Below are 27,624 nucleotides of genomic sequence, written 5' to 3' on the forward strand. Positions count from 1 at the left end.
CGGCCGCGTGCCCTCCCCCCCCGGTTTGCCGGGGCCAAAGATGCCGGTCACAGAGCCACCTCCCAGCCCCGACGTTACCGCTTCCCGCCGGCGGCCGTGAGGCGCTGTGGAAAACAGCGGCCTCTCCCGTCATGCCGCGCGGCGCGGGCGGGGCCCGCCGGGAGCTGTAGTCCGGCGGGGGCGTGTGTGCGGTGCGGGGACTACAACTCCCGGCAGCCCTTGCGGTTTGTTTTCCTTCAAACCAGGCCCAAGCCCCGCCGCGCGCGCCTCCCGCCGCCCGGCCCCGCCCCTCCGTTCGCGGTCCCGTTGTGTCCCGCCGCGGCCACCGTCGCTGAGCTCCGCCCCCTTCCCCCCCACCACCCTCCCTTTGCTCCCCAGCCCTTTGACCCCGTTGTTATGTCGGGCCCGAACCGCCGCCGCCGTCGCCGCCGCCTCCCCCTCCTCCTCCTCCCGTAGCGCAGCGCCCGGAGCCGCCCCCGCCCCGCGCGCGCCCCGCCCGCCCCCGCCCCGCGCGCCTCACCGCCCGCCCGCGCGCGCCCGCCCCGCCCTCGCCCGCCCGCCCGCCCGCCCGCGCGCCTAACGGTCCGCGCCCGCCGCGCCCCGCGGGAGGAGGAGGAGGAGGAGGAGGAGGAGGATGAAGGAGATGAAGCAGCGGAGGAAGAAGGAGCGCACGTGGGCCGAGGCCGCCCGCCTGGTGAGGACGGGGCGGGGGGCGCGCCGCCGCCGCGGAGGGCCTGGGGCGGGCCCCGGGGAGGGGGCGCGGGGGCTCTGCCGGGCCCCGATGGGCCTCCCCCGGGCTCCGGCCTCTCCTCGAGTAGCGGGGCTGGTGGGGTGGTGGGGGTGGTGGTGGTGGTGGTGGTGGGGGGGGGGGGGGAAGTCGGGCCGCCCACCGCGTTCCGTTGCCGCTGTCTCCTCCCTGGTTGTTTGCCTTCTTGAGGGGGCTCTGGGACGAGCTGCCCGCCCTTCGGGGGTCCCCGCGGCCATTGCCGCCTCCCGGGGAGAGGTGGTGGGACCCGGGCCCGGCTCTCGGGGAGGCGGTTCGGTATTTGGTGACAGGGCTCTTGGGGTGGGCACGGTTCGTTTGCTTCCTTTCAGATGACTTAAGGCTCAGCGGGAGGAACCGGAGCCCCTGGGGGGAGGCCTGGCTGGTGGCCGGGCGCTGCCGCTCTCAAAAGTTTGTGGTTTTAATCCCTGAAGCTGTAGCTTTCTTCCATGCCCGGACCATGAGCGGCGTCTGTCCGGCCGTGCCTAGCCTCGGGGCTGGCATTATTGCCACCAGGCCTTGTTTGGTCACTTTGGGTTTTAGGGGATGTCGCTGGGGTCCATCTTAACCCTTTTTTTTTTTTGGCTTTGGGAATCTGCTTGTTGAAGGCTTGAACTTCCCAACCCAGAACTGCTCTGGTGGTGTTCCTGTAGGTCTGTTGGAATGCTGCAATAGGAGAAGGGTGGTTTCCCTCCATGAAGCCTTTAAGCCATGTCTACCTTGAACCCCATTTATATATATGAGAAGAAAAAATAACTTCAGCGTCTTCCAGGTAGCGAGCATGAACCAGTCAGAAGTTTTATTTAAGGGGTGCATTTGGAGGTGTTTGGGCTTGTTTCTTGCCATGGAGCACCAGTGGTTGCCGCTGTCTGCTCCTGTGGCTGGCTGGAAGGATCTTGCCCCCTTTGGCCCCTGCCTTAGAGCCGCTCTCTCTTGGTGATACGGGGATGCAGATCTGTGCAGGTACGGGAGTGCCAGTGCGTGGAGTGAGGGATGATCCGACCACCTATGGCCAGTGTGAAGGGATCTCTGCACTTTTCTCTCCGTAACCCTGACAGTAGGACTTGACTTGCAAGGATATGGGCATCCTTGCTGTGTAGCGTATGGACATCTATAGAAAGGGATGTACAGGGCTCGAGGGTGTTTTGTTTCCTCGTGTGTGTGTGTTTATTTTGGTTTTGCCTGGCCAGGTTATGCATCGGGGCGCATAAACATTTGGAAGGAGCAGTATGAGTGAGTCCAGCTGAGACTTGTGTCTGGTATTTGAGGGTATTTGAGTTAGGTCTTGGTGCTCCTCCTGCGTAAGATGTGTTTGGCTGTCAGAGTGTTTTCTTACTGCTTGCCAGGAGGCATCCTAATCAGACAAGCATCTGTCTTCCAGCAACTTGCATAATCTTTTGTGTGCAAGTTATAACATTGTAGAATGTTATATGAATTTGCTTGAAAGAACATAAGCCGGCCCCTGTAGAACTTTGCTGCAGTAATCTGGTGGTCTCGGTAATTCATGGTGCATTTCCCTTTGACGTCCTGGTTCTGGGAGCCAAGCGTGTCACTGCAGGTGGCAGGGATGCTTTCCTGGTAGGTGATCTCGGGGTCAGAGGCAGTGCTAAGGGACCATGCACAAAGTCATCTCATTCAAATATCTTGAGTTCTAACGGTGAAAAAAATAGGTATTTATAGGCTGCCCAAAGCAGCACACGAGACTGTGACTCTAAAGCTGCCTCCTAGCACACCTCCTCACCCTCATTGTGTGCTGGGGAAGGGATCACACAGCTCCTCTCACCTGTCTTTTGGGTAGAACCTCAGGCACAGTGGGTGCATGCGGTATTTAAGCCTCAGCAGCATCTTAGAGCCATTGATGAACCAGAAATAGAACGATCTCATACTAGATTATCCACTTAGAGAGACCTACAGTTGCGTAGCTGCACTTCCAGCTTGCAGGACTGATTGTAATTCCACTAAAAATAGATCTTTATTTAACACTAGTCTTACACATGCTCCCTGTCAAAATGCTTTTAATTTTCCTTTCTGACGTGCACTATTGTATTTTGTATTCCTCTCGATGCTTCTGAGAATCATAGGCAAAAGTGCTTTTCAGTGCTGCTGCATCTACGGAGCTAATACTATGCACGTTCCATATAATAAGCCTTTAAAGATTCATTTTAACACCCAGAGACATAGGACTATTCAACAAGTGCTGTCAGAGCTGGATGTCTAGTAAATTGAGGGAGTGATGTAAACTTCCATAATTAGGGACATAGGAACTGTTGACTATCAGTATTATAAATAGTGGAGGGGAGAAAAAAAATCATTTTGGGGCTAATGAATAGCTAATGTTGTTTAAGTTGTAGCTCCTGATGGAAGGTTGATGTGTCAGGCTGGAGAGGGATGAAGGACCAGTGCTGGAGACTGGGCTTTGGTGGCTAAAGCTGCAGGATCTTCGCTCCCCTGGTTCTTCCATTAAGCAGTCTGTACACTTAATATAGCTGTTGATTGGAAATTGTTCCCCTGAGCATAGATTCTTTTATCTTTATGTAAATGCCCGTTCATGCTCAGTTTTAGGCTGTGTATTTTGCTTGCTGTGTCTGCCGCTTGAGAGAGGCTTTAGAAGCTGTGAAGAATTTCCTTATTCTTCAGAACAGGGATGTTCCATTTTGTGGATCTTGCACTCAGCCCTGGAGTGATGTGTTTCCCCTTGTCAGCTGCCTCCTCCCTTTGAGTGACGGGGGGTGACAGTTCATGAGGAAGGCATGGAAATGTCGTAACCTATGGAGGTTTTTTGATTAGTGAAGGAAAAAGTGTGATGGAGCTGTATTGATTCAGAATGAAAATTGTTTGCTCTCTCTGAATATGGCTTATCACTTTCTTTTATCTTTTCTTTAAACTCTTTGTGTTTTCATTGTGTTTTATCTCAGATTACGTAGTTCTCAAATTTCCATCCCCTACCAGGTTAGCACCACCGATGCTTACAATCTTCAAGCATCTGAAAATTATATGTTGGGTGGATATGAGTGAAGAAATTCCTTTTTATCACAAAATATAGTTGAAGTGCAGAACTACAGTGACATGGGTTGGGGTTTTCTTTACTTGCAGAGGTTGGAGATGGTATGGAGATGCAAATGGTGCCCTGTGCAACATTTTTTTTTACAAATGTCCTGTTCGTGCAACCCCAGAAGGCAGACTGCAGGCTTTGTGCCATGCCATGGTGCTGCAGTGACTCAGTTCTAGATGTTGCTGATACAAATTGGGGCGTTTGGGTTCCTCCACTGGCTTCTCACACAAGTCAAACTGAAAGGCAGCATTGTGTTGCTCACTCTTCTAAAGCATGGTGACAAACGAGATCAGGCTTGTGCATCATCGTGGCCATTATGTTAGGGGAATTTAGACCACAGTTACGTTCAGAAAGTTCCCGAGTGAATACCCGCTGCTGCTTTTTTTGGATGTTTCAGGCCAAGTCCTGTGCCTCCATCGCAGCCTTTTTGCTCGATCAGACCCTGAGGTCTGTTGAGTTCGGTGTCTTTTGCATTCAGAGAGCAGCACTGTCTGCTTCAGTGGAAGGCGCAGGAGACGGCGCGTGTTAGGCAGCTGTAGGGTAATCTGTTCCCAAAGAAACATCGTGGTTTACATCTACTGCAGCTTATTTTTGTTCATTGTTTCCTGTTTATGTGGGTAATCTTCTTATCCACAGAAATGTCCGGTCCTCTTTTTGAATCCTTGAGTTCTTGCTTCTAGACATTTTGGAGCAGTAAGTTCCCCAGGCTTTTAAAAAAAAAAAAAAAAAAAAAAAGTAATAGCCTCTTTAGTTCTTTTCATGAAAGTGGCAATTCTATTCTTCATATAAAATATGAAAGGATGAGTTGTTTTTTATTGTATTGCCTTTTTAATATCTGATTTTACTTGTTTTCTTTCGAAGGCAAGCAGTCTAAATCTCTTTAGTGTCTCTAGCCATAATTTATTTCCACATCCTTTATTGTTATTGTTGTCCTTTTCTGAATTCTGGCCTTCTCTGACAAGAATTCTGACTCTTACCCATGGTACCCTTCTTGAGATGGAGCAAAGATGAAACAAACACAGTAATCCAAGGGGGGTACGCTATTGAATTCTGTAGTTATACAATAATACTTTTATTGGCAGAAAAATGCTGGATGCTTTGTTGAGAGGTAGGAAGGTATATGGCAGGGAGAAGATTTTACACCATTAAAGGTCACTAACCACTGTACAGTTTTGAAGGTTGTATGCGACAGCAGCTCGGTCTAATGTATATTGAAGTCTGTGGTGAAGCTTCCACTGGTTTCATGCTATGGGGTCAAGATTCTGCGTCTTTTTCTTTCCTTTGTGTTTGTATTTTAGTTAATTAGGGACGAGATGAAGGGGTGCCTTTTGTGATGCTTACCATGATCTAATCTTGAGGTAGCCTGAAATTTTTAGCGTGTGTCTTCTGCAGATGAGTCAAGTTTTAAGAGGCATATTATTGGAGCTGAACTGCAGCTTATGGAGTAGTTCTGTGAATGCAGAAGCAAATTCTGTAATGACACGTGGTCTTTCTGTCTTTTCAGGTGCTGGAAAATTACTCTGATGCTCCTATGACCCCAAAACAAATTCTGCAGGTCATAGAGGCTGAAGGACTAAAGGAAATGAGGTTAGTATTGATGATCTTGTCTAAAACATAGCGTGGACCATGGGGGAGGCTGTATATGAAGGCTTGTGTTGCTTCGTGCAGTTCTGCCTCATCTCCAGCCCGCTTTTCTTCTTCCTTTTTTCCCTTTCCAGCATGGCAATTTCAGATGACAGTATAGGCACTTCCATACAGGCTGTGTGTTGTTGGTTGTTTTTTACTTTGACAATAACTGGAAGCTGTTCTTGGATTTTTTTGATAACATAGAGTCTCCTTCATCCATCTATTGTAAAATAAATGCCTATTGCAGCTCAGACTCCTGCATTGTGTTGTACTTACCACTTGTATGGTTCTCTCATAAGTAGCTCCTAGTAGTTTCTGCTATGGTGACTCTAGTTTGAGAACGGTTTACATTCTGTCTCCTAATGCTTCATTTCTAGAGCAGACATTATGTTTTATGAGACTCAAAAAAGTCCTTATTTTTTATTGCTGTACTGGCTTCTGCTCAGATTTTCAAGCACTGTGATAGCGCAGCTCATGCTGTTGTGGCTCTTGACGTTGTGCGGAAGAGATGCCCATCTCAACGTGGGTTTCGTATGGAAAAGAACCTGATATGGAACCTCAGAAACAACAGGAGTGGGACGAGACTGTTTTCCTTGGTTAAGTTCCTGAGAACTTCCATCTGTTTTTGTGACAGTAGTAGAAGAGAAGTACAGAGTGTCTTGCAGATCAAAGAAAGTAGGTAACCGTGATAGTCCAAATGCCTCAGTTAGTGCTATGTGGCAAAAAAAAAAAAAAAAAAAAGTTTGACTTCTAGAGACAGAAAAAGCAGTCTCTTTTGGCTGCTGCGCATTGATTGACTTCTGGGGAATCCAGATGCACGGACTGTTTCTAGTCTTGCTTCCCCCTCACCTTGGTTCTGTGGACTGTTTTCCACTGTGGCGTTTGTGTTTCCTGAACCTGTACCTTACCCAGCTACAGAAGGTAAACCGATTTCTTCTGGGACCTAACACCTCAAAATGTTAGCTTGTTTCTGCTTGTTATTTGTGTCTGAAATCAGGAAGCAGCTGGGATGGTTTGAATAGTGAAAAGTGGTGATGCATACAGAGGTGTTGTGTGTAGGAGTTGCCATTGTCTGGAGAGGGACGATGCCGGTGTGTGTTACTGCATCGATATTGGAGCTGTTAGAATGCCCACCTGCCGCTGGTGATCCTCGCCGAGAAGATCTTCGCTGGTTTAGATACGGACAGTGGTTTCACAGCTCTGAGTAGAATTCAGACAGGCTTTTAATGAGGACCTTCATATAGCTTTATAGCTTTGTTTTAATCAGTACTCTGCACCTTTCTTACATCAGTCCTTTCACTTGAGTAGGTAGTTGAAGATCTACGTGCATAGGCTGTCCTCTGCTAAAGGTAATAGCAGGTCTCTTCACACATATGAATTATCTTGGTGCTCTCCCAGTTTTGACAAGTGACCTGTCACAGTACATAACTAAAGACCAGACTTTGGAGCATGTGTCAAGTTAAATCCCATAAAGCTAAATCGTTCCTTAAAGGTTGGTGTTTTTCCCTCGGGATATCTGCTTTTCCTTCCCTGGCCATTAATTCTCTGCTTTAAGAAAAGACTGTTTTTTTTTCAGAGCGTAATTGTTCACAGAATAAAGGCAGTGATCCCGCCTAGCTAAATATGCAGTGGACTTTGCTGGTACTTGTATAGAAGCCCTTCCTGAAACTCCATTTCCTGAAGGAAATAGCTTGGTGGCTCGAGATGTTTTTCCCTTTGAATCAATCCTGAGCAATGTTCCCTGGTTTGGGGGTCATGCTGGTCTGTTCGGGGGGCCATGTCCTTATGGGTGGCAGCAATGGTCCTGCTCGAGCCAGGACACTTGGGCTCAGCACCATAGCTGAGTTCTAGCACCTACGAGAGTTTTAATAGTTTCTTTTTTTCCCAATTCAGGGAAAACTATTTATTTTGCTATTCTGAGAAAGTGTGCTCTGTGGCTGGTTAGCATGTTTGGAGCCTTCTGTTAAACACAGAAGGGAAACCACTGTCTAACAGGACAGAAGGCTGGAAATTTTTTTCGTAGTATCTAAAAGCGATACAGGGTAATTTTGTCTGTTGCCGAGGCTTGTGAAGAAATGTCCAAAAAATAAACGCATTCAGGGTAGAAACAGAAATTGTTCTGAGTTTTCAATTTGAGAGTGATTTTGTTTGAAATATTTTGTCTTGATCCGGTTTTCAGTTTCACTTTTAATAATAATGAAATCAAGACTGCTTTAATGTCTCTTCTAGGTAACTTTCTGCCTGTACATGTGTGGCGTGTTGGAAAACATGAGATTACGTGGCGCAGAAGTTCCATCAGTGTGAGCGTAGGATGGTTACTTTAACCAGGGCGTTACATAGGACTTGACAAATTAGTGCATCGGTCCTTTTATATCTCAGTCCAGTAGTGCAGTTTTGTCTGTGACATGTCAGGGGAGGCGTTCTAGAAGCACATACGTACAATTTATGCTGGTTTTGTTCACATCTTTCTACTGCTGAATCAATCTGGGGTTTTTGTAAGGTCGATCCAACTCTGAAAGTTTGAAGCAGAGAAAGGGAAGAAACAGGTAATAAATATCACAAATGTTGAAAAATGGCTGCGAGTAGCTTTAAAATTGGCATAACATTTCCTGTTTCCTGCCGGTTACTTTGCTGTGCTGTGTTGAGGATGATGTGCAGGTCCAAAAGGAAAACAGTAACACTGCTCCGACTGAAGTGCCCGTCCGTAAAGTTAATGAGCGTCGTCTCCGTTCTCCTCAGTCGGCTAACTGATGCCCGTTTAAACAGGTCTTTCAGGCTGTTTTCTTGGTAAGGACGTTTCTTAAAACTTACTGTTTTCTTTCTTTCTCTGTTTCAGTGGCACTTCTCCCCTAGCCTGCCTCAACGCCATGCTCCATTCCAATTCAAGGGGAGGTGACGGACTCTTTTACAAACTGCCTGGACGCATCAGCCTTTTCACGCTCAAGGTAAATGCTGAGCTGAGGGTCGAGGTGTGAGTTCTGCTTGTTATGCACAGCTGAGTGTTAAACTGCCACTGAGCATCATAGGAGCTGAATGTGCTGCATGTGAGATCATCATGTGGAAGAGTGTCTGGAATTCATTATTTTGTTAGAGCTTGTACCTTTCGGCTACATTCAGCCATATATGATAAATTCCTTTAAAAAAAAAAAAAGCCCTATTATTTCTTGAACCGCACAAGCAAGATAAATCCTCTTATTCCAGTACTTGGTGTCCAACTCAGGTGGCTGCTTATCGAAACAGTCCCATTCACTCCTTTTCTGCCAGCCACAAGGGAACACAGCCAACCAATAAATTAAATTGGTCCAAGAGCTTGTAGCTACAAGTAAAATCTTGATAGGAAAATGTATATTCATTCTTCTGGTTGTTTGGTTTGTGTTCTGCTGCATTCTGTGTATATTTAGTGTCACCATTTTCCTCAGATCTTGAAGTCTCTCTGGAATGTGTTTTCGTTTATTGTCCCAGTAATCTTAAATGTTGAAAATCTTTGTGGTCTTAGGCTTTCCTTTTGCATTGTTTTGTACTGTTGGATTCCCTGATAAATATCAGCCTGATAGACAACAGGTATCTCAGCCTTTGCATTTGCATCTTTTTTTCTCCTCTCAGAAAATTGTGTTGAATTGCCATATTTTGCTGAAAACAGATGGAATTTAAATGGCTTTGATTATACAAGTAGTAAACATCTCCTAAACTTACTATCTTTGTAGTTGGCTACTCTGATGCTGCCTGTTCTTTCACAGTAAGAACGAGATATTTTTCTTTATTAGAAACTGCTTGCCTGCAGAAAAGTGCAACCAATTATTAACATTACGTATTTTGGATATGTTTGAGTTACCTAGGAGGTGTCGATGAAGTGTGCTAATAGTTTAGATGACTTCTGTTCCACTGTGAGCCCAAATATACTTAAAAATGTCTTTCTGCATCAAGGATTAAAATTGGGAAGATGAAAAAAGTAAAGCTTAAAAACTATATACACTAAACCATCTGTTCCAGTTGGTTTAAGTCGAAATGGTTGGGAGGGAGGACTGTAGCCACCCTGGTTCTGTTTGCCCGTTTAGAAGGATGCCTTGCAGTGGTCTCGGAACCTGTCTGTGCCAGAAGGGGAGGAGCTGGAGGATACAGCAGATGCAGAAAGTTGCGAGTCCAATGAAGCAAGCACTGTGAGTGGTGATAATGATGGTAAGTGTCTGATGACATTAATCTTAAACTATAGGATCTACTTCGGTGTCTGACTGAGTGCCCGTCTCTTTTAGTGTCTCTTGACGACACCTCCTCTAACGCCTCGTGTTCCACTGAATCTCAGAGCAAGGGACCCGCTACTACCAGGGAGAGCTACAGAACTGCCTCCCAGGTAGGAAAAAGTGCGACTAATGGGAAGCATGAGGCCTCTCAAGGGGAGCTTTTCTTCCTGTGTGATAGTTGGATTAGTGTGACGGGGCTAGTTGTGCACAGGTGCCTCAGAGAGAGTTACAGGGCTGTCTCATTAGGTGGGGAGTTTGCAGTATGGGGAGGGATCATATACAAGGAAGTAATTTTGAATTCTCTGCTCTGCTGTTCATAAATGTAATGGCAGCTGAAGGTTTACCTAAGAGCCAAGTAGTTTTTTAACTGAGAAACAGGCTGCTTAAAATCATATTTTATCCTTCCATAATGTCTGTGTTCCTTTGTTTTGTTTTTCATTTCTTTCTGGACCGCAGACAACCAAACAAAAGAAAAAGACTGGTGTCATGCTGCCACGTGTTGTCTTAACACCACTGAAAGTAAATGGGGCACACATGGAGTCTGCCTCTGGTGAGCATTGCTTTTGTTGTGGTGGTTCTCTAATGGCTGCACAGATAGCTTTTAATCAGTTATCCCTAGGTATCTGTAAGTTTGCCTGAGGATTTCTTTAGCACTTGGTGAGAATGCATGTGACTGTATACGTTTAACTCCATCAAAATAGTTGGTAACTGGGCAATACCCTGTAATAGTGGATCTGTTATTAGCAGATAATTCTTGTACATGAAACAACTCTCCCAAGTTGGGCTTCTGCTGTTCTTTGCAAATTTAATGAAATTGTTTTGCTTTTAGGCTTCACAGGAAGGCACGCTGATGGGGAGAGCAGTAGCACATCCAGCAGCAGCAGCAGCTCTTTGGCCCTGTGCAAAGCCACCTTGCGTAGTAGAACAGAAATAAACAGGGATCCTCCGCAGCTTCTGAGAGGTATCCGAAAGCCCACAGCTGGTAGGTGCTTCGGATTAAAGTTAGAAGAATAATTGTCCATAAAAGCAGGCAATGTTGGAGTCTGCGTGTATCTGAGAAAACAAGGTTCCCTTCCTTCGGAAGGCACGTGAAGATCTTAAGGCTCGCAAGATGGACATTCCTCCCTGAACATTAGTGAGACAGTTGTTTAAAAGTTTGCCTACTCTGACTAGCAGTATTGAGAATTGTACCTGAATGTGACAGGAATGTGACCTCATGTCAAAATTCCAGATGCTTGTCTATTAATTACTGTGTTTGAGAGCCTTTCTTCATACTTGAGTATTATGGTCTTTTCTCATATATCTTGCTCCTTTTGCTGGAGTAGTTCAACGTGAATTTTTTTCCCATAATTATGAAATATTTTTATACAACTATGTTTATTTTATTTGCCTTTCCTTAAACTACAGGGCAAATGAAACGAAACAGGGGTGAGGATATTGACTTTGAAACACCTGGTTCCATTCTTGTCAATACAAACCTGCGAGCTCTGATAAACTCCAGAACCTTTAATGCGCTCCCATCACACTTCCAGCAGCAGCTGCTTTACCTCCTTCCAGAAGTTGATAGACAGGTATGAGGGTGCAGCACTGGGGTGTTTTCCACTCACTGCATTCCCTCTTGTTTGCGGAATGGCTGGAGCAAATGTTTTCTGTTTGTCCTGGGTTTGTCCCATTAGGTTGGCGCTGACGGGCTGATGCGTCTCAGTGGCAGTGCTCTGAATAATGAATTCTTCACCCACGCTGCACAGAGCTGGAGAGAGCGACTAGCTGATGGTGAGTGGGTTTGCTTTCCTAGGTGGCTGGAGAATTAGGTACTCATTTTATGGGATCTCTTTGTTTTTCTTTTACAGTTAATGAATGGGAATTTAGTCCACCTTTGCAATGTATCTGGCTATGTTGCCCCCAACTTTTCTTTTTTTTAAAATCACAGATGTGTTTTCCTTTGGTGCCATGAGACCTTCCAAAGAAAGTGTTGGAGGTGTAAAGTAGTGCCAGACTTATCTTTCCTTAAATGGTGGCCTTTGTCTGGTAAACCACTGGTGGGTTTTTTTCACACTCTCTTGAGCCTGTGTGATCATTGCTCTTAAGGAGTTGCAGGCAGCACGTGGATCCATAGCAAAGTGGAGAGCAGGGCGATAGCAGAAAATCTGTCCTTTGTATATATAGCTACTGTACTATACTCTTAAAACACAAAAGGTTGCATTTGCAGAATGAGTTTTGTTTGGAACTGAATTTCAGTCTCTCGCTTCCATGTAGGTGAATTCACCCATGAGATGCAAGTTCGAATTCGGCAGGAGATGGAAAAGGAAAAGAGAGTGGAGCAATGGAAAGAGAAGTTCTTTGAGGACTACTATGGACAAAAGTGAGAAATTTTACCTCATCTGTCCTGTTTTATCTGTGTTTGTGCAGGTGGCAGAGGGTGTTTCTGCTTGTGCATACCTGAGAAGATGCGGCATGAACTCCTTGGAAAAAATACAGGTTGTGGGGTGAATCATTCAGCTCCAGGGAAATCCTTAGTGGGAACTGGCTGGGTCACAGCAGAATTTCGTAGCCCATCTATTGTGTTTTCAAGACAAGTTAATATTACTCGCTTTCCATCGCAAATCTTTACATTGTCTTATTTTTCTCGTTCCCTGTGATAGTAATATGGGATAGTAAATGTATAGGTTATCTCATTGCAGACCGACTTGATGAGGTTTTGACGAGTCTGTGTTTTGTAAACTGTATGGTACTATGTATAGTGGTGACAGTACAGCTATAAGGAGAAGATGAAATGCTTAAATTAGGATGGGCTTTAGCTTTTAGCTAGTTTTTATGTTTGCCTCATAGGTTGGGCTTGACCCAAGAAGAATCCCAGGAGCAGAATTTGGTGCAAGAAGATGCTGAGAACAGGACAGGACTGTCTGTTAAAGGAGAAGCAAGACTGCCACGCGGTCCTTCGACACGGCAGAGAGATGGACACTTCAAGAAACGCACCCGGGCCGACCTGCGATGCAGAGCCAGGAGGAGCCTGTACAAATTGCGTGAACCTGAGCAAACAGAGGCTTCCAAAGAGGCTGCTTCTGTGGGACCAGATTCCTCTCTTCATAAAGAGGCAAAGCCTGAGATAGACCTGAAGAAAGATGATCTGACGAGCCCTTCGGCCACAGTACTGAAGCCAGAGAGTTCAGAACCGCACCTCTCTCCAGAGCCTTCCAAATTGCACAGTAAATCGGAAGATCTGTCGTTGGCAGCTGCAAACAGAATTCCCAGTTTGCCCCAGGAGAACTCTGCTCGGGAGCCCAAGGACCAGAAGAGGAAATGCTTTGAGGAGGCTGCCTCTGCATCCTTCCCCGAAAAGAAGCCCCGGCTTGAAGATCGTCAGTCCTTTCGTAACACAATTGAAAGTGTTCACCCAGAAAAGCCACAGCCTACTAAAGAGGAGCCAAAAGTCCCACCCATCCGGGTAGGAAAGAGAATTATAGCTGCTTGGTATCTCAGGGCTGTCACGCTCAATAGCATCAAAACATTATTAAAATGTCAAGTGTTGTCATCTTAAGAGAAGAAGTGGAAGGGTTTCATTGGTAGAGCTGGCTAAGTACCTCTGATTACCACAGTTTACTATCTTATTTAGACAGGCAAGGAATGGAAAATCATTCCAAGGTCTTTGCACAAGAGCACGGGGTAACCTTGACTTACTCTGTTAGTTTGCATTTCTGTGGATAGAGAAATCATTTTTCCTGAAACTGGCTGACTTGTGGCAAAAGAGACCTTCAAATCATATTCTTTGTAATATCCTGTGTAATTTCTCCGTTCCTTTCCTTTTGGGCAGAATCTTACTGTTCCTTCTGACTTTCCCGATTTTGACTAGAGGTATCCGTCGTGTTAGCTTCAGGGTGGTCATCCTGATGTAAAGGAGACCATTTTGATTTCTGCAGATCTGAATGCAGATCACTCATTTTGTATTTGTTGTCTGGCTCTGGTAAAACAATGTTAATATTAAGTGAGCTTTACGCATCGCATGACGGAGTGCGTAAGCAGAGGTTACAGGGAGCATGCTACTTCTCAGCCAAAATCAGTTTTCTGTTGGAATTTTAATTTTTTGTTGAATTCTTGTGATACGAACTGTGATGCACAGATGCTAATAAAATGCATTTCACTGTCTGAAAATGGTCAAATAATAGAACTAATTGTTTTTCCCTTTCTTTCAGATTCAACTTTCACGTATTAAACCACCCTGGGTGGTTAAAGGTCAGCCCGCTTACCAGATATGCCCCAGGATCATCCCCAACACGGAGTCCTCCAGCCGGGGCAGGACTGGGGCCAGAACACTCGCAGACATTAAAGCCCGTGCTTTGCAAGCCCGAGCCCAGCGAGAAGCTGCTACAGCCGCCATTGGAGGTGGGGGTGGCCCAGGTGGAGGGAGAAGCAGCACTGATGAAGGAGGTGGTGGAGGAGAATCCAGCAGCCATACAGAGCACAGGAGATCAAAGAGAACTCATGGAAAGCGTTCGTCAGATCTACAACGAACACAATTACTGTCGTCTCTCCATCTGAATGGAGAAAAGGCGAATTCTGAGGTGGCTGCTCAGGAGGCTAACACGAATTCCTTCGTCCCTTCAAGACAAGATCCTGTTTCTTCAAAGAGTGAGGGAACTGGCGCTCTGGAGTGCACTGCAGGCTCAGGGGAGGCTCGGCCTGGTGATGGGTCACCTAGAAGGCAGCTCTGTGGTGCTTTGACTGGGTCATCCTTAGACAATGCAACTTCTGAGAGGCAGGAGGAAAGCCCTGAGCAGCTCCTCCGTGACCCAAGGACCGAAACCCCACCTTCTGTTGCATCACAGGAGAGGCACAGTACAAAGCTGAAATGTGTGGTTCCTCCAGTAAACGGTCTGTCGTGTTCTCAGGTGCAGGGAGCTGTGGTCAGTCCTACGGGAGACAGGGTTGTGTCAGAACACAAAGGTGTTAGTGCTCCCGCTGTACAGCTGGATTATCATTCTGACATAAAGGAAAATTCCTCCAGTTGTCCTGCTCTTCTGCCAGAATTGTCATCAGGCAGTAAAGAACGCCACGAGCCAGAAACGGTATCTAGATTTAGATTTAATGGCTCTGAAACATTTGTGGAAAAATCTGTCACTGATAGTGATAACTCCAAAACAGCGACTAGTGGAGTGGAGAAAGCAGTCCCTGTGCTGTATAACTTTTCACACCTGCAGGCAGAGAAAGAGAGTGATGGCAAACTAAGTAATGAAGAACAGAGCAGAGAGTCTCTGGGGAAACACTCTTTACACGATGGCTTTATTTCTCAGAATAGGATAGATACCTCTGAAAAACTTCTGCAGCTGACGGAGAGGTGCCCCAGAACAGAACCGGAAAATGCACATCAGCCACTGAGAGAGACTCAAGAGTTCAAGACAAACGGAGATGATGAAATACAGAGTACACACAGTGAAACAACAGATACCGCTTCGGATTTTGAAGGTGACGTCGCTGATGAGAATATAGAGATGGATGTATGTTTCAGAAGTGTCAGCTGCAGGGAGGTGGCTGGGAAAGACTCCTCCGGTCACAGCAGCGCTGAGAGATGTGGTAGGATTAGATCAAAACCATCTGTGGAAGCAGATAGTCCGGCCTACGTTGTGGACTTCCCTGCAGTCGCAGTGAGGAGCACTGCACCTCCAGCTCAGAGATGGGGACCACAGGCACCATTGCCCAAGAAACCCGAGCGGCTGACAGGTTCTGCTCGGCCCGTGTCCTCTATTGAATCCAACAACCCTTTGGTGATGCAGCTGCTTAAGGGGAACCTTCCCCTGGAAGAAGTTCTCCCAGTACCTCAAGCCAACATCAAGTTGGAAATTACACAGCCGCCGCTGGACAAGCAGTCGGAAAGCCTCTCCCTGCAAATGGAGAGAGGTAGCAGTTGCTATTTTGGCAAAGAATCTTCCCCAGATGTAGGAATAAAGACGAGTGCCCTAAGCAGGAGTGATGACTTACACTCAATGAGATCTTCCATAGATCCCCAGGAGAAGAAGTGCGGATCAGGGGCAGCGTTGCCTAGAGCAGAGGATGCAGAGGATCAGTCTATTCCAGAAAAACATTCCAAAGTTGGTTCAACTTTAAGCTGCCAAGACCAACTGGCAAATGTGGCAAGTGCCTCTCAGAAGCCTGAAGATGTGGGCCCTCGGGAAAGAACATTTTCTTCCTGTAGCTTTGAGGAGCAAAAGGAGTTGCCCAAGGTCCATCGGGTGCCACAGCACAACCCGTTAACAAGTGTCATCACAAATAAAAGTCCGGAGAAGCTGAACACCTCGACAGAGCCTCGGTTTTTATCTCCAGCTGTAACTTCTCTTGGTCCAAATCAGACAGAGGGTACATCAGTCAATAAAAATTACGTTGGAGTTCAAGGCAAAAAACTCTTTGGTTCTGGTTTTCCTTGCAACCCCAGTGTTAGACTACATCATTCCAGGGCTTTGGATCAAGTTTCAGCCATGGGAACCTTGTCCCCCAGCAAACAGATTCCTCTGAACAAGAGCTGTGCATCAGGAGAAGGAATGCCGGCTCCAAGGGAAGAATGGACTTCAAAGCAGCACCCCAACACCCTGGGAGGAATTAAAAATGAGAATGTGCTGGCGTGTGGCAGCTCAGCCAAGAGTAACGCGGAGAACCGGAAGGATGCAGCGCAAAACCCCGTGGAGCTGACTGAGCATTTGCAAAGTGTTCCGTTGGTTATGGACTTGCCGTTTTTCAAGTTTTCGAGGGAACCAGGAAAAGGACACAATCACCCTTTGGAGCCTTCTTCCATACCCTCTCAGCTCAATATCAAGCAAGCGTTTTATGGGAAGCTTTCTAAGCTGCAGCTTAATTCCACCAGCTTTAATTATTCATCCAACACTCCAGCTTTTCCCAGAAGTCTTGCTGGAAGCATGATGCAGCTAAGCCACAAAGCGAACTTTGCTGCAAACCATAATACGTCCCTCTCTGTGCAGATGTTTGCTGATAGCAGCAGTGTTGACGAGATATCGTTCAAGTGCTCGTGCAGCCTTAAAGCCATGATCATGTGTAAAGGCTGCGGGGCATTTTGTCACGATGACTGTATAGGACCCTCTAAGCTTTGTGTATTGTGCCTTGTGGTGAGATAATAAATTATGGCCATGGGACAAATTGTATATTCAGTGTGTGTATTTTGATAACGACTGATCCTAAAACCTGTACACAAAATACTATTCTGTTTATAGTAGAAGTGCTATTACATTTTGTTTTGGTGAGGAAAGTTGACTTGCCTTCCCACTAAAAATCTACAGTGCAAAACCCTTTCTTGCTCACGGTTACACTCCAATCTCGGTGGGCTGCGTCCCGCCAGAGCGATCCTTCTGCTTAGTGCTATTGTGGAAATACTGGTTGTGCTCTGGTACACGTCCTGAGGCTAACACCTGAGCGAGAGGCAGTTTGCTGTGGCAATCCGTGGACCCTCTGTCGAGGAAATCTTTACATCCAAAGGAACTGGAACAGGGTGTTTTCTATTTCAGGGCTGCGCTAGGTGAGGCCCTACAGTCTTCCACTCTCCCCTTCTGCCATCTCCATTCTCGGTTTGTGCGGGAAGTACCGCTGTACAGTTACGTCTCAGCAAAGAGCTGCTCCACAGCGACGGTTCTGTACGGTCTTTGGATGCTACAGCAGAACGTGGTGCCCGGTAAAGCACTCCGCAGGTGGCTGTAGAGCCGGATCCAGCTAACCCTATGCTGGATGGAGCCAACTCGGAGGATGCAAGAAGAAGAAGAGGAAAAAAAAAAAAACCAAACAACAAAAAACGTGGCAGGTGCCAACCGAATGCCTTCTGCTGGTCTGCAGGACGATGTGTGGCCTGGGAAACTGTGTGCCTGGCTGAACTCTTGGACCAGCAGATGTGACTGCCTCTTGTGGCTGCCCTGCCACCACCTAGTGTGAAACGTCGGAGGCTCTTAGAAGCTCGTGTGTGTGGCCAGCGGTCTCTGCATTGCAGCCCTGCAACGGGGACATTGACACGGCAGCATCTGACCACTTGCAAGCGTCTAGCTGTGCATCTGTGTGACGATCATCTAACACTTAAAGCAGTGGTTTTTTGCCTTTTTTTTTTTAAATTTTCATTCTTGGATGTATAAAGTGAATTATTTGGCTCCTGTAAGTATCCTCTATGCATCTGTTTGATCATGTATTTATATGTTGTACACAGTACTGGCCAACTCTGTAAATGGATGTAATGTACATAGAACATAAAGGGTTCTTTTTTTTTTTGTTCTTTTTTTTTTTTTTTCCCCTTGGATTTTCAGGCTCTACAGCAGTATTGCATTAAAGTGGTGTTAGTTATTAATCTGCGTCTGGAGTCAGAGCCACTGTATTCTGTCTTGCCTGACATGAGGCTCAACACGCAGAGGTGTCTCTCGGTTCTGCCCGGGCCTTGTGGGCGGATGGGGGGGTGCGGGCTCCAGGCTGACCCCCCCGGGCTCCGAGTCGGGTGTTCTTGGCTGGTCACTCCTCTGAGCCATTTGCCGGTTGTTGCTGTAACTGCTCTCCTAGAGCGTGGCTGTAGCTGCGTTGCAAGAAGGTGAACACCCTTGTGCATCCATAGATCGAGAGGAAAAACGTGACCTTCTTCCCCTTTGCAGCAATTGATTATCAAGAGTGAATTGCTTCCATGGGGGGAGAAGTCAGCTATTTTTTATTTAAGCAGCAGTAGCAAGAATTGTAGGGGGTTTATTTTTATTTTTTCTTCTTGTCCCTTCTCTAGCTCTATCCTACCTCCCTTCACCATGCACTTTTTTTTTTTTTTTTTTGTGTTAACCGTACAAGTCCCTGTTTGAGACAACACAACCCCGAGGGATGCAACACGTTTAGTCTCTGCAATGGTTTATCCTTAAGGCGTCGGACAGCCTGGGGGTGGGGGGAGGAGGGAGGGAGGCCGAAGCACCCTGGGGTGGACAGAACTACAGGTTTGGTGAGGACGGAGCGGAGGTGTGAAACCTGCTTACCAAAGATGGGGAGCGGAGCTGGGGTGGGGGGGTCTGGCTCTGCCCCCTCTGGGGCCACTGTAGTGTACAGATTGAACTGGTCTGGTTTGCAGAGCCCTCCGCGGGGGGGCCTGCTCATGTATGTCCCTTGTGGTATTGGAAAAATAAACACTCTGTAAACCCTGCATTTGTGGTTTCAATCCTCTTTTTCTGAAATTATCCTCTGCGCTCTCCCGGGCGATACTGCTTTTCCTTTCCTCTTTTTTTTTAACCGGGAGCATTCCAGAGCTCTGCTCAGATGATTAATAAGGTGGGGGGGGCTGCATTGCTCTCTCTGCTTCATTAAATCGTTTTTTATGCACTTGCAGATAACCGAAGACAGTGTCCCTGCTGCGGACACTGTGTGGCTCTTGGGAAATAGGTACCCCGGGGGCTCCAAGAGCAGCAGCGTGGCTGTGGGATGCTGTGGGAGTCCGTCCCGTGTCATCCCCCCCCACCAGTAAAGGGGGGAGGTTCCTGCCCTACTGGGGTAACACCTATGGGCAGCAGCACCGGGACTGGCCCAAGTGTCACCAGGCAGGTCTTGCTGCTGCTGCTACGTGGCTTTTATGTTTCTGTCTTACTCAATTGTTGAATAATTGGATCTGGAAATGTTTTCTAAAGAGTGTAACAATTACACTGTTTTTTTGAAACTACCTGTAAACTTCATATATTGATATGGCCTTTCTCTCTCGTTTCTAGGTAGTAAGCATTTTTTAGAAGAATAACATGAATTATTATGTTCCGTGTCTCAGCTCTGGTCTCATCGCGTGGATCTTCTGGAAGGCAGATGGTGATCTCCGAAGTCGGGCTGTGGGAGTGTTCCCCTCCGTGTGGTGATATAATATCTAACTTCTTTACGTTCCGCAGTGCTCCAGTGTGGCACACAGCGGCGATGCTGCCCCGTTCCCCCAGTCCCTCCACGTCACCGGTGCTGGGGGTTGGTGGCACAAGCGCAGCGGCAGCGAAGCCCAACTTCTGGCTTTAAAAATCGTGGTGAGGAGGGGCAAAGCTGGGCTCTGCTGCGTTTGAGTGCAAAGGGAAGCTCTTCCCGAGCCTGGGAGAATGTTTATGGTTTAAACTTTGTGTCGCACAGGAGCTGTGGCCAGGGCAGTGGCCGCTCCGGCTTTTTGGGGAGAAAAAAAGGCTTTTGTGGTTTTTGGAAGTTCATTGATGTCCTCCTGACTCTGGCAGACTTGGTCTGCAAACACAGGTGTGGTTAAAGATATCCAGATAATCTAAATATGCTAAGAATAAGTAATGCAGAAAATAAGCAGAGTTGTTACCTAGGTAAGCTTTAAAACCGCTAAATAACTGACATCAATTTTCTGTTTTATTGGCGTGGTGCGTGATGATGGCAGGAGTTACCTCTCGCACGGAGGAGCTCGGAGGTTTCAAGAGTAAAATCCTATTAACGTCACAATTTCTCACAGAGCAAATATAATTTTTTTTTTTTTTCAGTGATATTTATCTGATAAATAATAGATTTTCTCTCTCACAGACCATCTGCTGTTTGGGTCCGGCTCCGCGGTGCTCGGCAGCGTCCTGGCTGCGGGCGGAGGGGACCTTCCGAGTCAGCCAAGCCTCCTGCGACCGTGGAGCTGCGGAAGCGAGAGCAGGTATGTCCAAAGGCTCTGAAAACGACTCCGCACGCGCGCTGCTGATCCCCGCCGTTTGCGGCCGTCTCCCTTGCTCCGTTTGAAATTTGGGAGCAAACCTTATCCAGAGGCTTCGTGTTATTAAACGGGTGTCAAGGAAAGGCGGGAGATGCTTTTTGTGTGTACTGCAAAAACCACGTGCTACCTCCGTGTGCGCAGAGGAGTGTGTACGCACATAATTTAACTAATTATTATGGAAGGTCCGTTTGGGATGTGCTGTCCCGGGGTGACTATTTCCAAGCACAAACGTTCCGGTGGGTCCTTTTGGCCGTGGCTGAAGGCTGCAGCAGCAAACCCGGGGAAGGTCCTGCCCACGCCGCGTCGCAGGCACCCCCCGTGCGGATCGAAAGGCAAAGTTTCCACCAAAGCTGCGAACTGACTCCTCTTTCCTGGGTCCTCCTGACTGATGCAAAGGAGGAGATTTGATCTACACAGTGCTTTGAGATAAACGTTTTATGGAGGCAAAGATTTATTATACTTAGTGAATAAAGCTGATAATGAAAACTCAGTATTTTCCATGAGGAGAGGGAGAACTTTCCACAAACTTCAATGAAAACGCCATTATTATTATTTTTTTTCCACAAAAAACAGACACTTCACAAAATTAATTTCGTCAAAATATAAGTTAAGCATAAAATTTGTGACTAGCCCCACACGTGAGTGCTAACGCTGCTCTCTACGGTACCCGCGGCTGTCTGTTAAGGAATGGAAAGCACAGCTTACGTCAAAATTATGGAAAGATAAAGATGATTTTTTTTTTTCCTTTTAACGCCTCAATTTAGATCCTGCTTTGGCGACCCACGGCACTGACCTCTCGCACAGCGCGTAGGCTGGGGCTGGGGAGCGAACGTGGGCCGGCGACGGGGCGAGGGGCAGCGGCCGGTGCCGGCAGCACCCCAGCGGTGCCCGACAGTGGAGGAAAAAGCCCTTTTTGTTATACAGTGTTTATTAAGTAGATTCAGTCTTATATATGATATACAGATTCAAAAGAAGAAAAAAAAAAAAAAAGAAAAAAAAAAAAAGGATTCCACATACTTATGAAATCAGTGCATTTAGCAAGTAATACCATGGAGAGAACAGCTCGATTAACAGCTCATTGGTCTTTGTTAAGTGAGGGGAACAGGGAGTTGGCCTGTGCTAATCATTCCACAAACAGAACAGAATTAAGTTGCATCACATATATAATAGACACACATTCTAAGAATTAAAATATTAAGCCACATTTACTGGAAAAATCCACAGTATATAACACAAATAACTCTTATCAAGCTCGTTGAGGAGGAAGTGCTCATCTGCTTAAGAGCCACATTAAGTTGCATAGGTGCCTATCTGCAAAAATATCATTTCAAAATGAATCAATTGATTAAGCAATAAAGTGTCACCTTAAAAGCTGGATTAAGTGCCATAAGCTTTCTGTCTGAGCCCTGAGGAAAGAGGGGACTTTCCAAAGAGCTCTCTTCCTCCGCTTCGTTTCGGAGCGCCCCCCCCTCGCCCCCCAGCCCCCCGCCTCCCGGGGGAAGGCGCTCCCACCCTCTCCATCTGAAATCAGCGGCCAGCTCGGGCGATTCCACCAGGTTCGTTAAAGGATGTTTCCAATTATGCTCAACGAGTGGTTCCCCCCTACCACCACGCTTCCCACCCCTCCCCGGCTTCCTCGCAAGCCCCCTTGGCTCGAGTCTTCTGCCTTGTTTGAACCCTACGCTGAGCTGGGCGGCCTTCACCCCTCCCCGCCTCAGGTGAGAGGAGGAGGAGGACGGTGAAACAGCAGCGCTGGTGCCCGTTGAGTTCTGGCGCTTCAGTTAACCGAGCATCCTCTCAGCTCTGCTTTTGAATTGCAGCCAATCCGTAAATCAACTACTGGGGAAAAAAAAATAAAATACAATAGCTTGTGCAAAACCCAAAATTGCTTAAAGGGCGTTTCAATTTCTGGGGTGGGGGGGGGGGGGGTGTCTTCCTTAGGGTTAGGTGCGTGTGGCAGTGGGTGAGTGAAGCTGTGGCTTGGTTAAGCAGACGAACTGGGTGAGGTGCATCTTCCTCTTCAACAGCAGGTCTCGCAGAACACACAGGGGCCGGGAGTTCTGTACATGTAAACAGTACACTTTCACTGAGTCCAAAATTAGGAGCAAAAAATACAAAGGTTCACATTGGTCTTAGGTAGATACAGGCGAAAAACTGAGCCGTACAGCTCCGAAACAACCAAACAAAAGTTTCTAAAGCACCACTAAATTATATAAAAATCAGACCATGGACGGATTGTAGTTGGTATTCTGGTGAAATACTATGCTACCTTGTAAAAAGTTTTACAAAAAATTACAAATCAAAAGTATATTAACCCTCTGAGTTCAAAGCAGCATTTTTTTTTTTTTTTTCATGAACTGGTACTAAATCCGACGGCCACTTGTGGGAGGGAAGTGGCCCTTTGGATCGGGGAGGTACAAGTTACGTCTGCTCGCAATCCCGGGAACGCTCTCCCATGTAGAAACACTGTCATGGGAACCGCACATCCAGGGCAGGATGGTTGTGTTTAAAATAAAATTAAATTAAATTAAAAACAAAACAAAACACAATCTATTTTTCTCGACCAGTGATTAGCTTTTCTTAAACAAAACCAAGAACATCCAGACCGTTTGCTAACCCAGCATTCTCCTTCCACCTCTCAGAATAGCTGGAGAGCCGGTGTATTCTGCTCCTGCTCATTCCTTCGCGTTGAGAACCCGGACTAGCGATTCCTGACCCCGTCCTGCCTAGTGAGAGCGCAGGAATGTGGCTGTGAAACAGTCCCGGAGCACAGAAGAGCCGCGACTGAGCACGGATCAGCTGAAGAGCGCTGAGATGTCGGTGGAGCTCGCTCCAAAGAAACTATAAAGCCGCGGCTCACCAAAATTAAAAAAAAAAAAAAAAAAAAAAAAGAGAAAAAAAAAAAAGGAAAGAAAAAGATCCCTGACAGAAATTCATAGTCAATCCCGTTTGTTTCATAACTCGTCACAGCTGTGGCTGTCACCGGGGCTTTGGGAATCTGAGTCTGTACCATTCAGCTGCAAGTTACGAACATCAGTCGTTCGGCCGGGGTAGACCGTTGGAAACCTTCCTACGCAGCCGTGAGCCTCATCTGTCTGCTACAGCAGTTTAACAAAGCGTAAGAGCTACTCAACTTCAACACATGCTAAGACAAGTTCAAAGGTGATCTGGTAACGACAGCTAAAAACTTGGATAAATAAAACTTTAAACAAAGTGTCGCTGATGGTGATCTGTCCATAAGCCCCTGGGTAAACTCTTTTTTTTTTTTTTTTTTTTTTCAGTAAACTGGATGGCAAACTTATGGCTAAATGTTCTCGATGGCCTCTGACGGGGACGGAGGCACCGACTCGGGTGGGATAGCGCAGAGAGAGAGAATTCCGGGACAGCGATTGTCTCTGCCTCTCCTTCCTTAACGTTAAGACTTTCACGAATGGCTGTGGTTACATATCTTTTTTTTTTTTTTTTTTTTTTTTGTTTTGTCAAAGGTTTGTTACTTCATGGTATTCACACAAAAATAAATATTTACATAAATTCCAAGTATGGGAGGATGCAGTGGACAAACCAAGCAGGCTTGTGAAGTGCTGGGGAAAGCGTGAGGCTGAACCCTGGCTCGGGGCTGGGGGGGAGGCTGATGTCCTGGGCTGGCCCCCACCCGCTCTCCTGCCCGCTGTGGGCAGGGAGGGGGACGGGGGGCTCAGCCCGGGCACGGCTCGGGATGGCCACGGTGCTCCCGGCTCTGGCATCGGCTCAGGTCTAACGAGGCACCACCTCATCTCTGCACGGACACCCTGGCTGCGCCCCACGGCCAGGAGTTAGGTCCCTTTTCTCCAAATGCTGCGGAAAGTTTAAGGTTTGGGGAAAACAGTCAACGCAACGGTTAATCCCTTCTGCTGGCGGGGCCAGGAGAGCCCATCCTCAGGAGCCGGCGGCTTTTTTTCCATACTAAGACTAAGAGCAGGGTAGAGGTTTCGCTTCTCTTCCAGTGTGTGGGGAGGATAATTGGGTAGAAAGGCTACTGAGTATAAACTGCCCGGGTCCGCTCCTGGCTGGGACCAGCCGCTGCCACCGAGCTCGAGCCCACGCCAGCGGCATCAGCCCCCCCGGGTGCAGCAGCCTCCCTCCGCCGGCTCAGAGTGGCCGAAAAAGAAGTTAAAAAAAAAGAAAAAAAAAAAAAAGCTGGCTCCATAGAGAGAAAGTATCTACCTTTAAAAAGGAGCGTACAGGGGTTTACGTTTATCCAATCTACATCTTGTGGTGAGGATTCCTGCCCGGGCCGGGGGGAGCTGCACCGGCGCTGGGGGGGGGATGAGGAGGAGCCGGGATCCCCGGCAGCCGTCTCTGCTGCTCTACGTGGCTCCGGAGCACGGTCCATTGCTTGGCTCGGCTCAGCACCGCCGTGCCCGAGCGAAGTCCCTGGGTTTAGCAGCACTGGTAGTAGGTATTGCACTGAGCAAAACGAAGTGCATTATTGGGGGAGGTGAGGGGGGGGGGGGGCAGTAACGGGGCAGAATGGTCATCGGACTACGGTTTTTCCACACTTTGGGAATTGTGGGCTTTTTCCAGGACTGTGAGCAGGGAGGGGGGGAGGATCCTGGGCCCTGGAGAGGATTTTGTCAGTTCTGCTGCTGAATGTCGCCCGTCTCTGTCGTCTGCAGAGGCGCGAGCGGCTTGCCACGCTGAGCTCGCTTTTCGGGCAGAGACTCGGCATTAGCCTTTTTGACACCCATGCGGTTCCTGAACGGTTTATTCTCCTGGTGCTACCCCAGGGCTGGTTTCACAGGGACCGGTGAACAACCAGCCGGGCGCAGCGGGGTGGGGGCGAGCTGCCGCCCAGCAGCAGGACCCCGGCGGATCCGCTGGACCTGCCGCATTGGGTCCAGCCTCCTCGGCGCGATCCACGCGTCTGCGACACTCACCGTCCCCCAGGCCCAGCTCGGCCAGTCCTGGAAGAAGCCCACAATGGAGTGTGAGGTAGAGTACGGATGGTGACCGCAAGACAGTGTTTCTCAGGTACTTCCTTCCTTCCTTCTTTCTCTTATCTGCAATGACTTAAATGAGTGCGAGACGTCCTTCTAGGCGGAGGTCTGCTGAGCTTGCCGAGTCTCTCGGGAGATTTAGACCCCACTGCTGCTACGGGACCGCTTAGAACGAAGGTCTAAGCAGGACGCTTGCTTGCTCCGTCGGTCAGCTGCCACCTACGCTTACTGGAGGTTGAGCAGCCTCGAAGTCTAGGGCTGGATGGCAAACTTGCTCCCTGTGGGACAAGGGCTCCCCAGAGAAACAGGCAGAGCTGCCTGGAAATTAGTAGTGTAGTGATATGGAATGTGTTATTTCACAGGAATAAATTCCTTCTGATCAGACAGACAAAAAAACTGGCAATCTGTACAAACTCAAAAGAATCCATTTTCAGAAAAATAAATTACTAAGGGGAGAGGAGGGTCCATTTCTCAATAAATATGTGATTCAGCTCACCTAAGACTTGGAAATTATCTGGGGACGGGAATCTAACATTTGGGTCCACAAAGGTTATTCTAAATACATCTGCAGCCCCAAACCTCCCCAGGCTCCCTTCTGCCCTTGAAAGTCCCACATCCTTCCAAGCTGCAGGTTTGGCTTCTGGTCGGCCGGACGCACGGGTGTTGGTATGCTTCAAAAACGTGTCCTTGTGCCTGAAGTCCCAGGTGCTTGGAGTGTAAAAGAAAACAGGTCTTTTGGATTCCACCTTCTAAAACTACATGTACCCGCCGTTTCACGGGAGGACGATGGTGGTCCTGAGCAGGACACCGCTGGGAGCCTCTTTCTAGCAGGTATAAATTGTCTTCTCGACAGAGGAGCGATGCAGACACGGGGAGTCAGTTCTGCTGTAAAATGAGGTTTTCCAGTTCGTCTGCAGATCGAAGCAGAAACGCCGCCGACTCTCGGTAGCCAGCGATCAGCTGCCGCACCGCGCTGATCTCCGTGGGGCTGAGCTGGGCAGCCTGCATTCCCCTGCTGGTGCTGTTGGAGGGGGCCGTGCTGGAGGCCCCACCTTTCATGCTGAGATCGGTCGGACCTGCCGAGAAAAAGCAAGAGAGAAGCTCAGGCAGAGCAGCCTTGTCCGTGTCTGTTCTCCCATGACAAGATTCCCAGCGGGAGCCGCAGCTCCACCGTGAGAAGCCCCAGCTCCCGCAGCAGCCAGCACAGGCCTCTACAACAGCCACAACCAGGGGAGAGACTTCAACTTCAGAGTCAAGGTGACAAAAGTCCCATCCTGCAGCCTGTCCCATCCACTCCACAAAGGGAAAGTCTGTGGCCACGCTTTTCCAGGAGCTAAACCTGTGCCTGAGGTTCCCTACCCATCCAAATGACCCACCACGTTCTGGTTTTTCCTTTGCATATGGCGAGTAACATCCCACACGAGGCGTGTTTCCCTGGTTTGGTGCTGGGTAACTGCCCGGCTCCTCTGCCCAGCACAGCAGCCAGGAGGAACCTTCCGGCAGGTTGCCCTGCCCAGGCTCTGGCACACCACCCCGGCCAGCAACGCGGTTACCTGCTCAGCCGTAGGTAGAAGGTTTGGGGGTAGGGGACCTAAATGTTCTTACTAGGCTGCACATTTCACAGAATCACAGAATCACAGAATGGCAGAGGTTGGAAGGGCCCTCTGGAGATCATCCAGTCCAACCCCCTGCCAGAGCAGGGTCACCCAGAGCAGGTGGCACAGGAACGCGTCCAGGCGGGTTTGGAATGTCTCCAGCGACGGAGACTCCACCACCTCTCTGGGCAGCCTGTGCCAGGGCTCTGCCACCCTCAAAGTAAAGAAGTTCCTCCTCATGTTGAGATGGAACTTCCTACGTTCAAGTTTGTGCCCGTCACCTCTTGTCCTGTCGCCGGGCACCACTGAAAAGAGCCTGGCCCCATCCTCCTGACACCCACCCTTTAAGTATTTATAAGCATTGATGAGACCTCAACTAAGTCGTCTTTTTTTCCCAGACTAAAAAGACCCAAATCCCTCAACCTTTCTTCATAAGAGAGGTGTTTCAGTCCCCTCATCATCCTGGTAGCCCTTAAACGCACACACCCAACTAGAAATGGAGCTAAGCGGGAAGATGTGTACTAGAGGTGTGACAGTAGTCAGGGAGAGGAGGCAGGCGAGGCTGCAGCCTGGGGGTAAGGAGAAAGAGAAGCCACTGAACTAATTAATCCCCTGGCTGTGGGCTGGGGGGATTGCAGGCTGATGGAGCAGTTGGTGATGCTGGAGGAAGGCTTCAGGAGGGCTGAGCTCCTGCTG

General features: G+C 48.1%; 2 protein-coding genes across 6 annotated transcripts in view; one reads left to right on the top strand and one right to left on the bottom strand.

Annotated features, from left to right (window-relative positions):
* The first annotated feature begins 544 nt into the window (after positions 1–544).
* ASXL1 (ASXL transcriptional regulator 1) lies at positions 545–23,280 on the top strand. Of its 2 annotated transcripts, none has more exons than XM_074604940.1 (14): positions 545–694; positions 5,320–5,402; positions 8,278–8,386; positions 9,497–9,617; positions 9,692–9,789; positions 10,136–10,229; positions 10,509–10,661; positions 11,087–11,250; positions 11,356–11,452; positions 11,936–12,041; positions 12,509–13,124; positions 13,870–17,815; positions 19,384–20,300; positions 23,000–23,280. In XM_074604940.1, exons 1-12 carry the CDS (start codon positions 635–637, stop codon positions 16,795–16,797), a joined length of 4,629 nt encoding a protein of 1,542 aa, XP_074461041.1. In that variant the 5' UTR covers positions 545–634; the 3' UTR covers positions 16,798–17,815; positions 19,384–20,300; positions 23,000–23,280. The 2 variants fall into 2 exon arrangements, with proteins under 2 accessions (XP_074461041.1, XP_074461042.1); XM_074604941.1 differs by having other exon boundaries at positions 9,500–9,617.
* Positions 20,885–27,624, bottom strand: part of NOL4L (nucleolar protein 4 like) — a 66,731-nt gene continuing 59,991 nt past the window's right edge. For all 4 annotated transcript variants that reach the window (XM_074604948.1, XM_074604950.1, XM_074604951.1 and 1 more), the window contains one exon: positions 20,885–26,409. In XM_074604948.1, the coding sequence (XP_074461049.1) occupies positions 26,210–26,409 (200 nt within the window). In that variant the 3' untranslated portion in view covers positions 20,885–26,209. The remainder of the gene's footprint in view (positions 26,410–27,624) is intronic.

The sequence above is a fragment of the Larus michahellis genome, chromosome 12, assembly GCF_964199755.1.
Source record: "Larus michahellis chromosome 12, bLarMic1.1, whole genome shotgun sequence".
In the NCBI taxonomy this organism is placed as follows: Eukaryota; Metazoa; Chordata; class Aves; order Charadriiformes; family Laridae; genus Larus; species Larus michahellis.

What these genes read in the sequence shown, in the direction of transcription:
- ASXL1 (XM_074604940.1), top strand. Translation starts at nt 635, where the DNA reads ATGAAGGAGATGAAGCAGCGGAGGAAGAAGGAGCGCACGTGGGCCGAG. An exon ending in GAAGGACTAAAGGAAATGAG is followed by an intron (nt 5,403 to 8,277) that starts GTTAGTATTGAT and finishes TCTCTGTTTCAG; the next exon opens with TGGCACTTCTCCCCTAGCCT. An exon ending in GAGAGAGCGACTAGCTGATG is followed by an intron (nt 11,453 to 11,935) that starts GTGAGTGGGTTT and finishes GCTTCCATGTAG; the next exon opens with GTGAATTCACCCATGAGATG.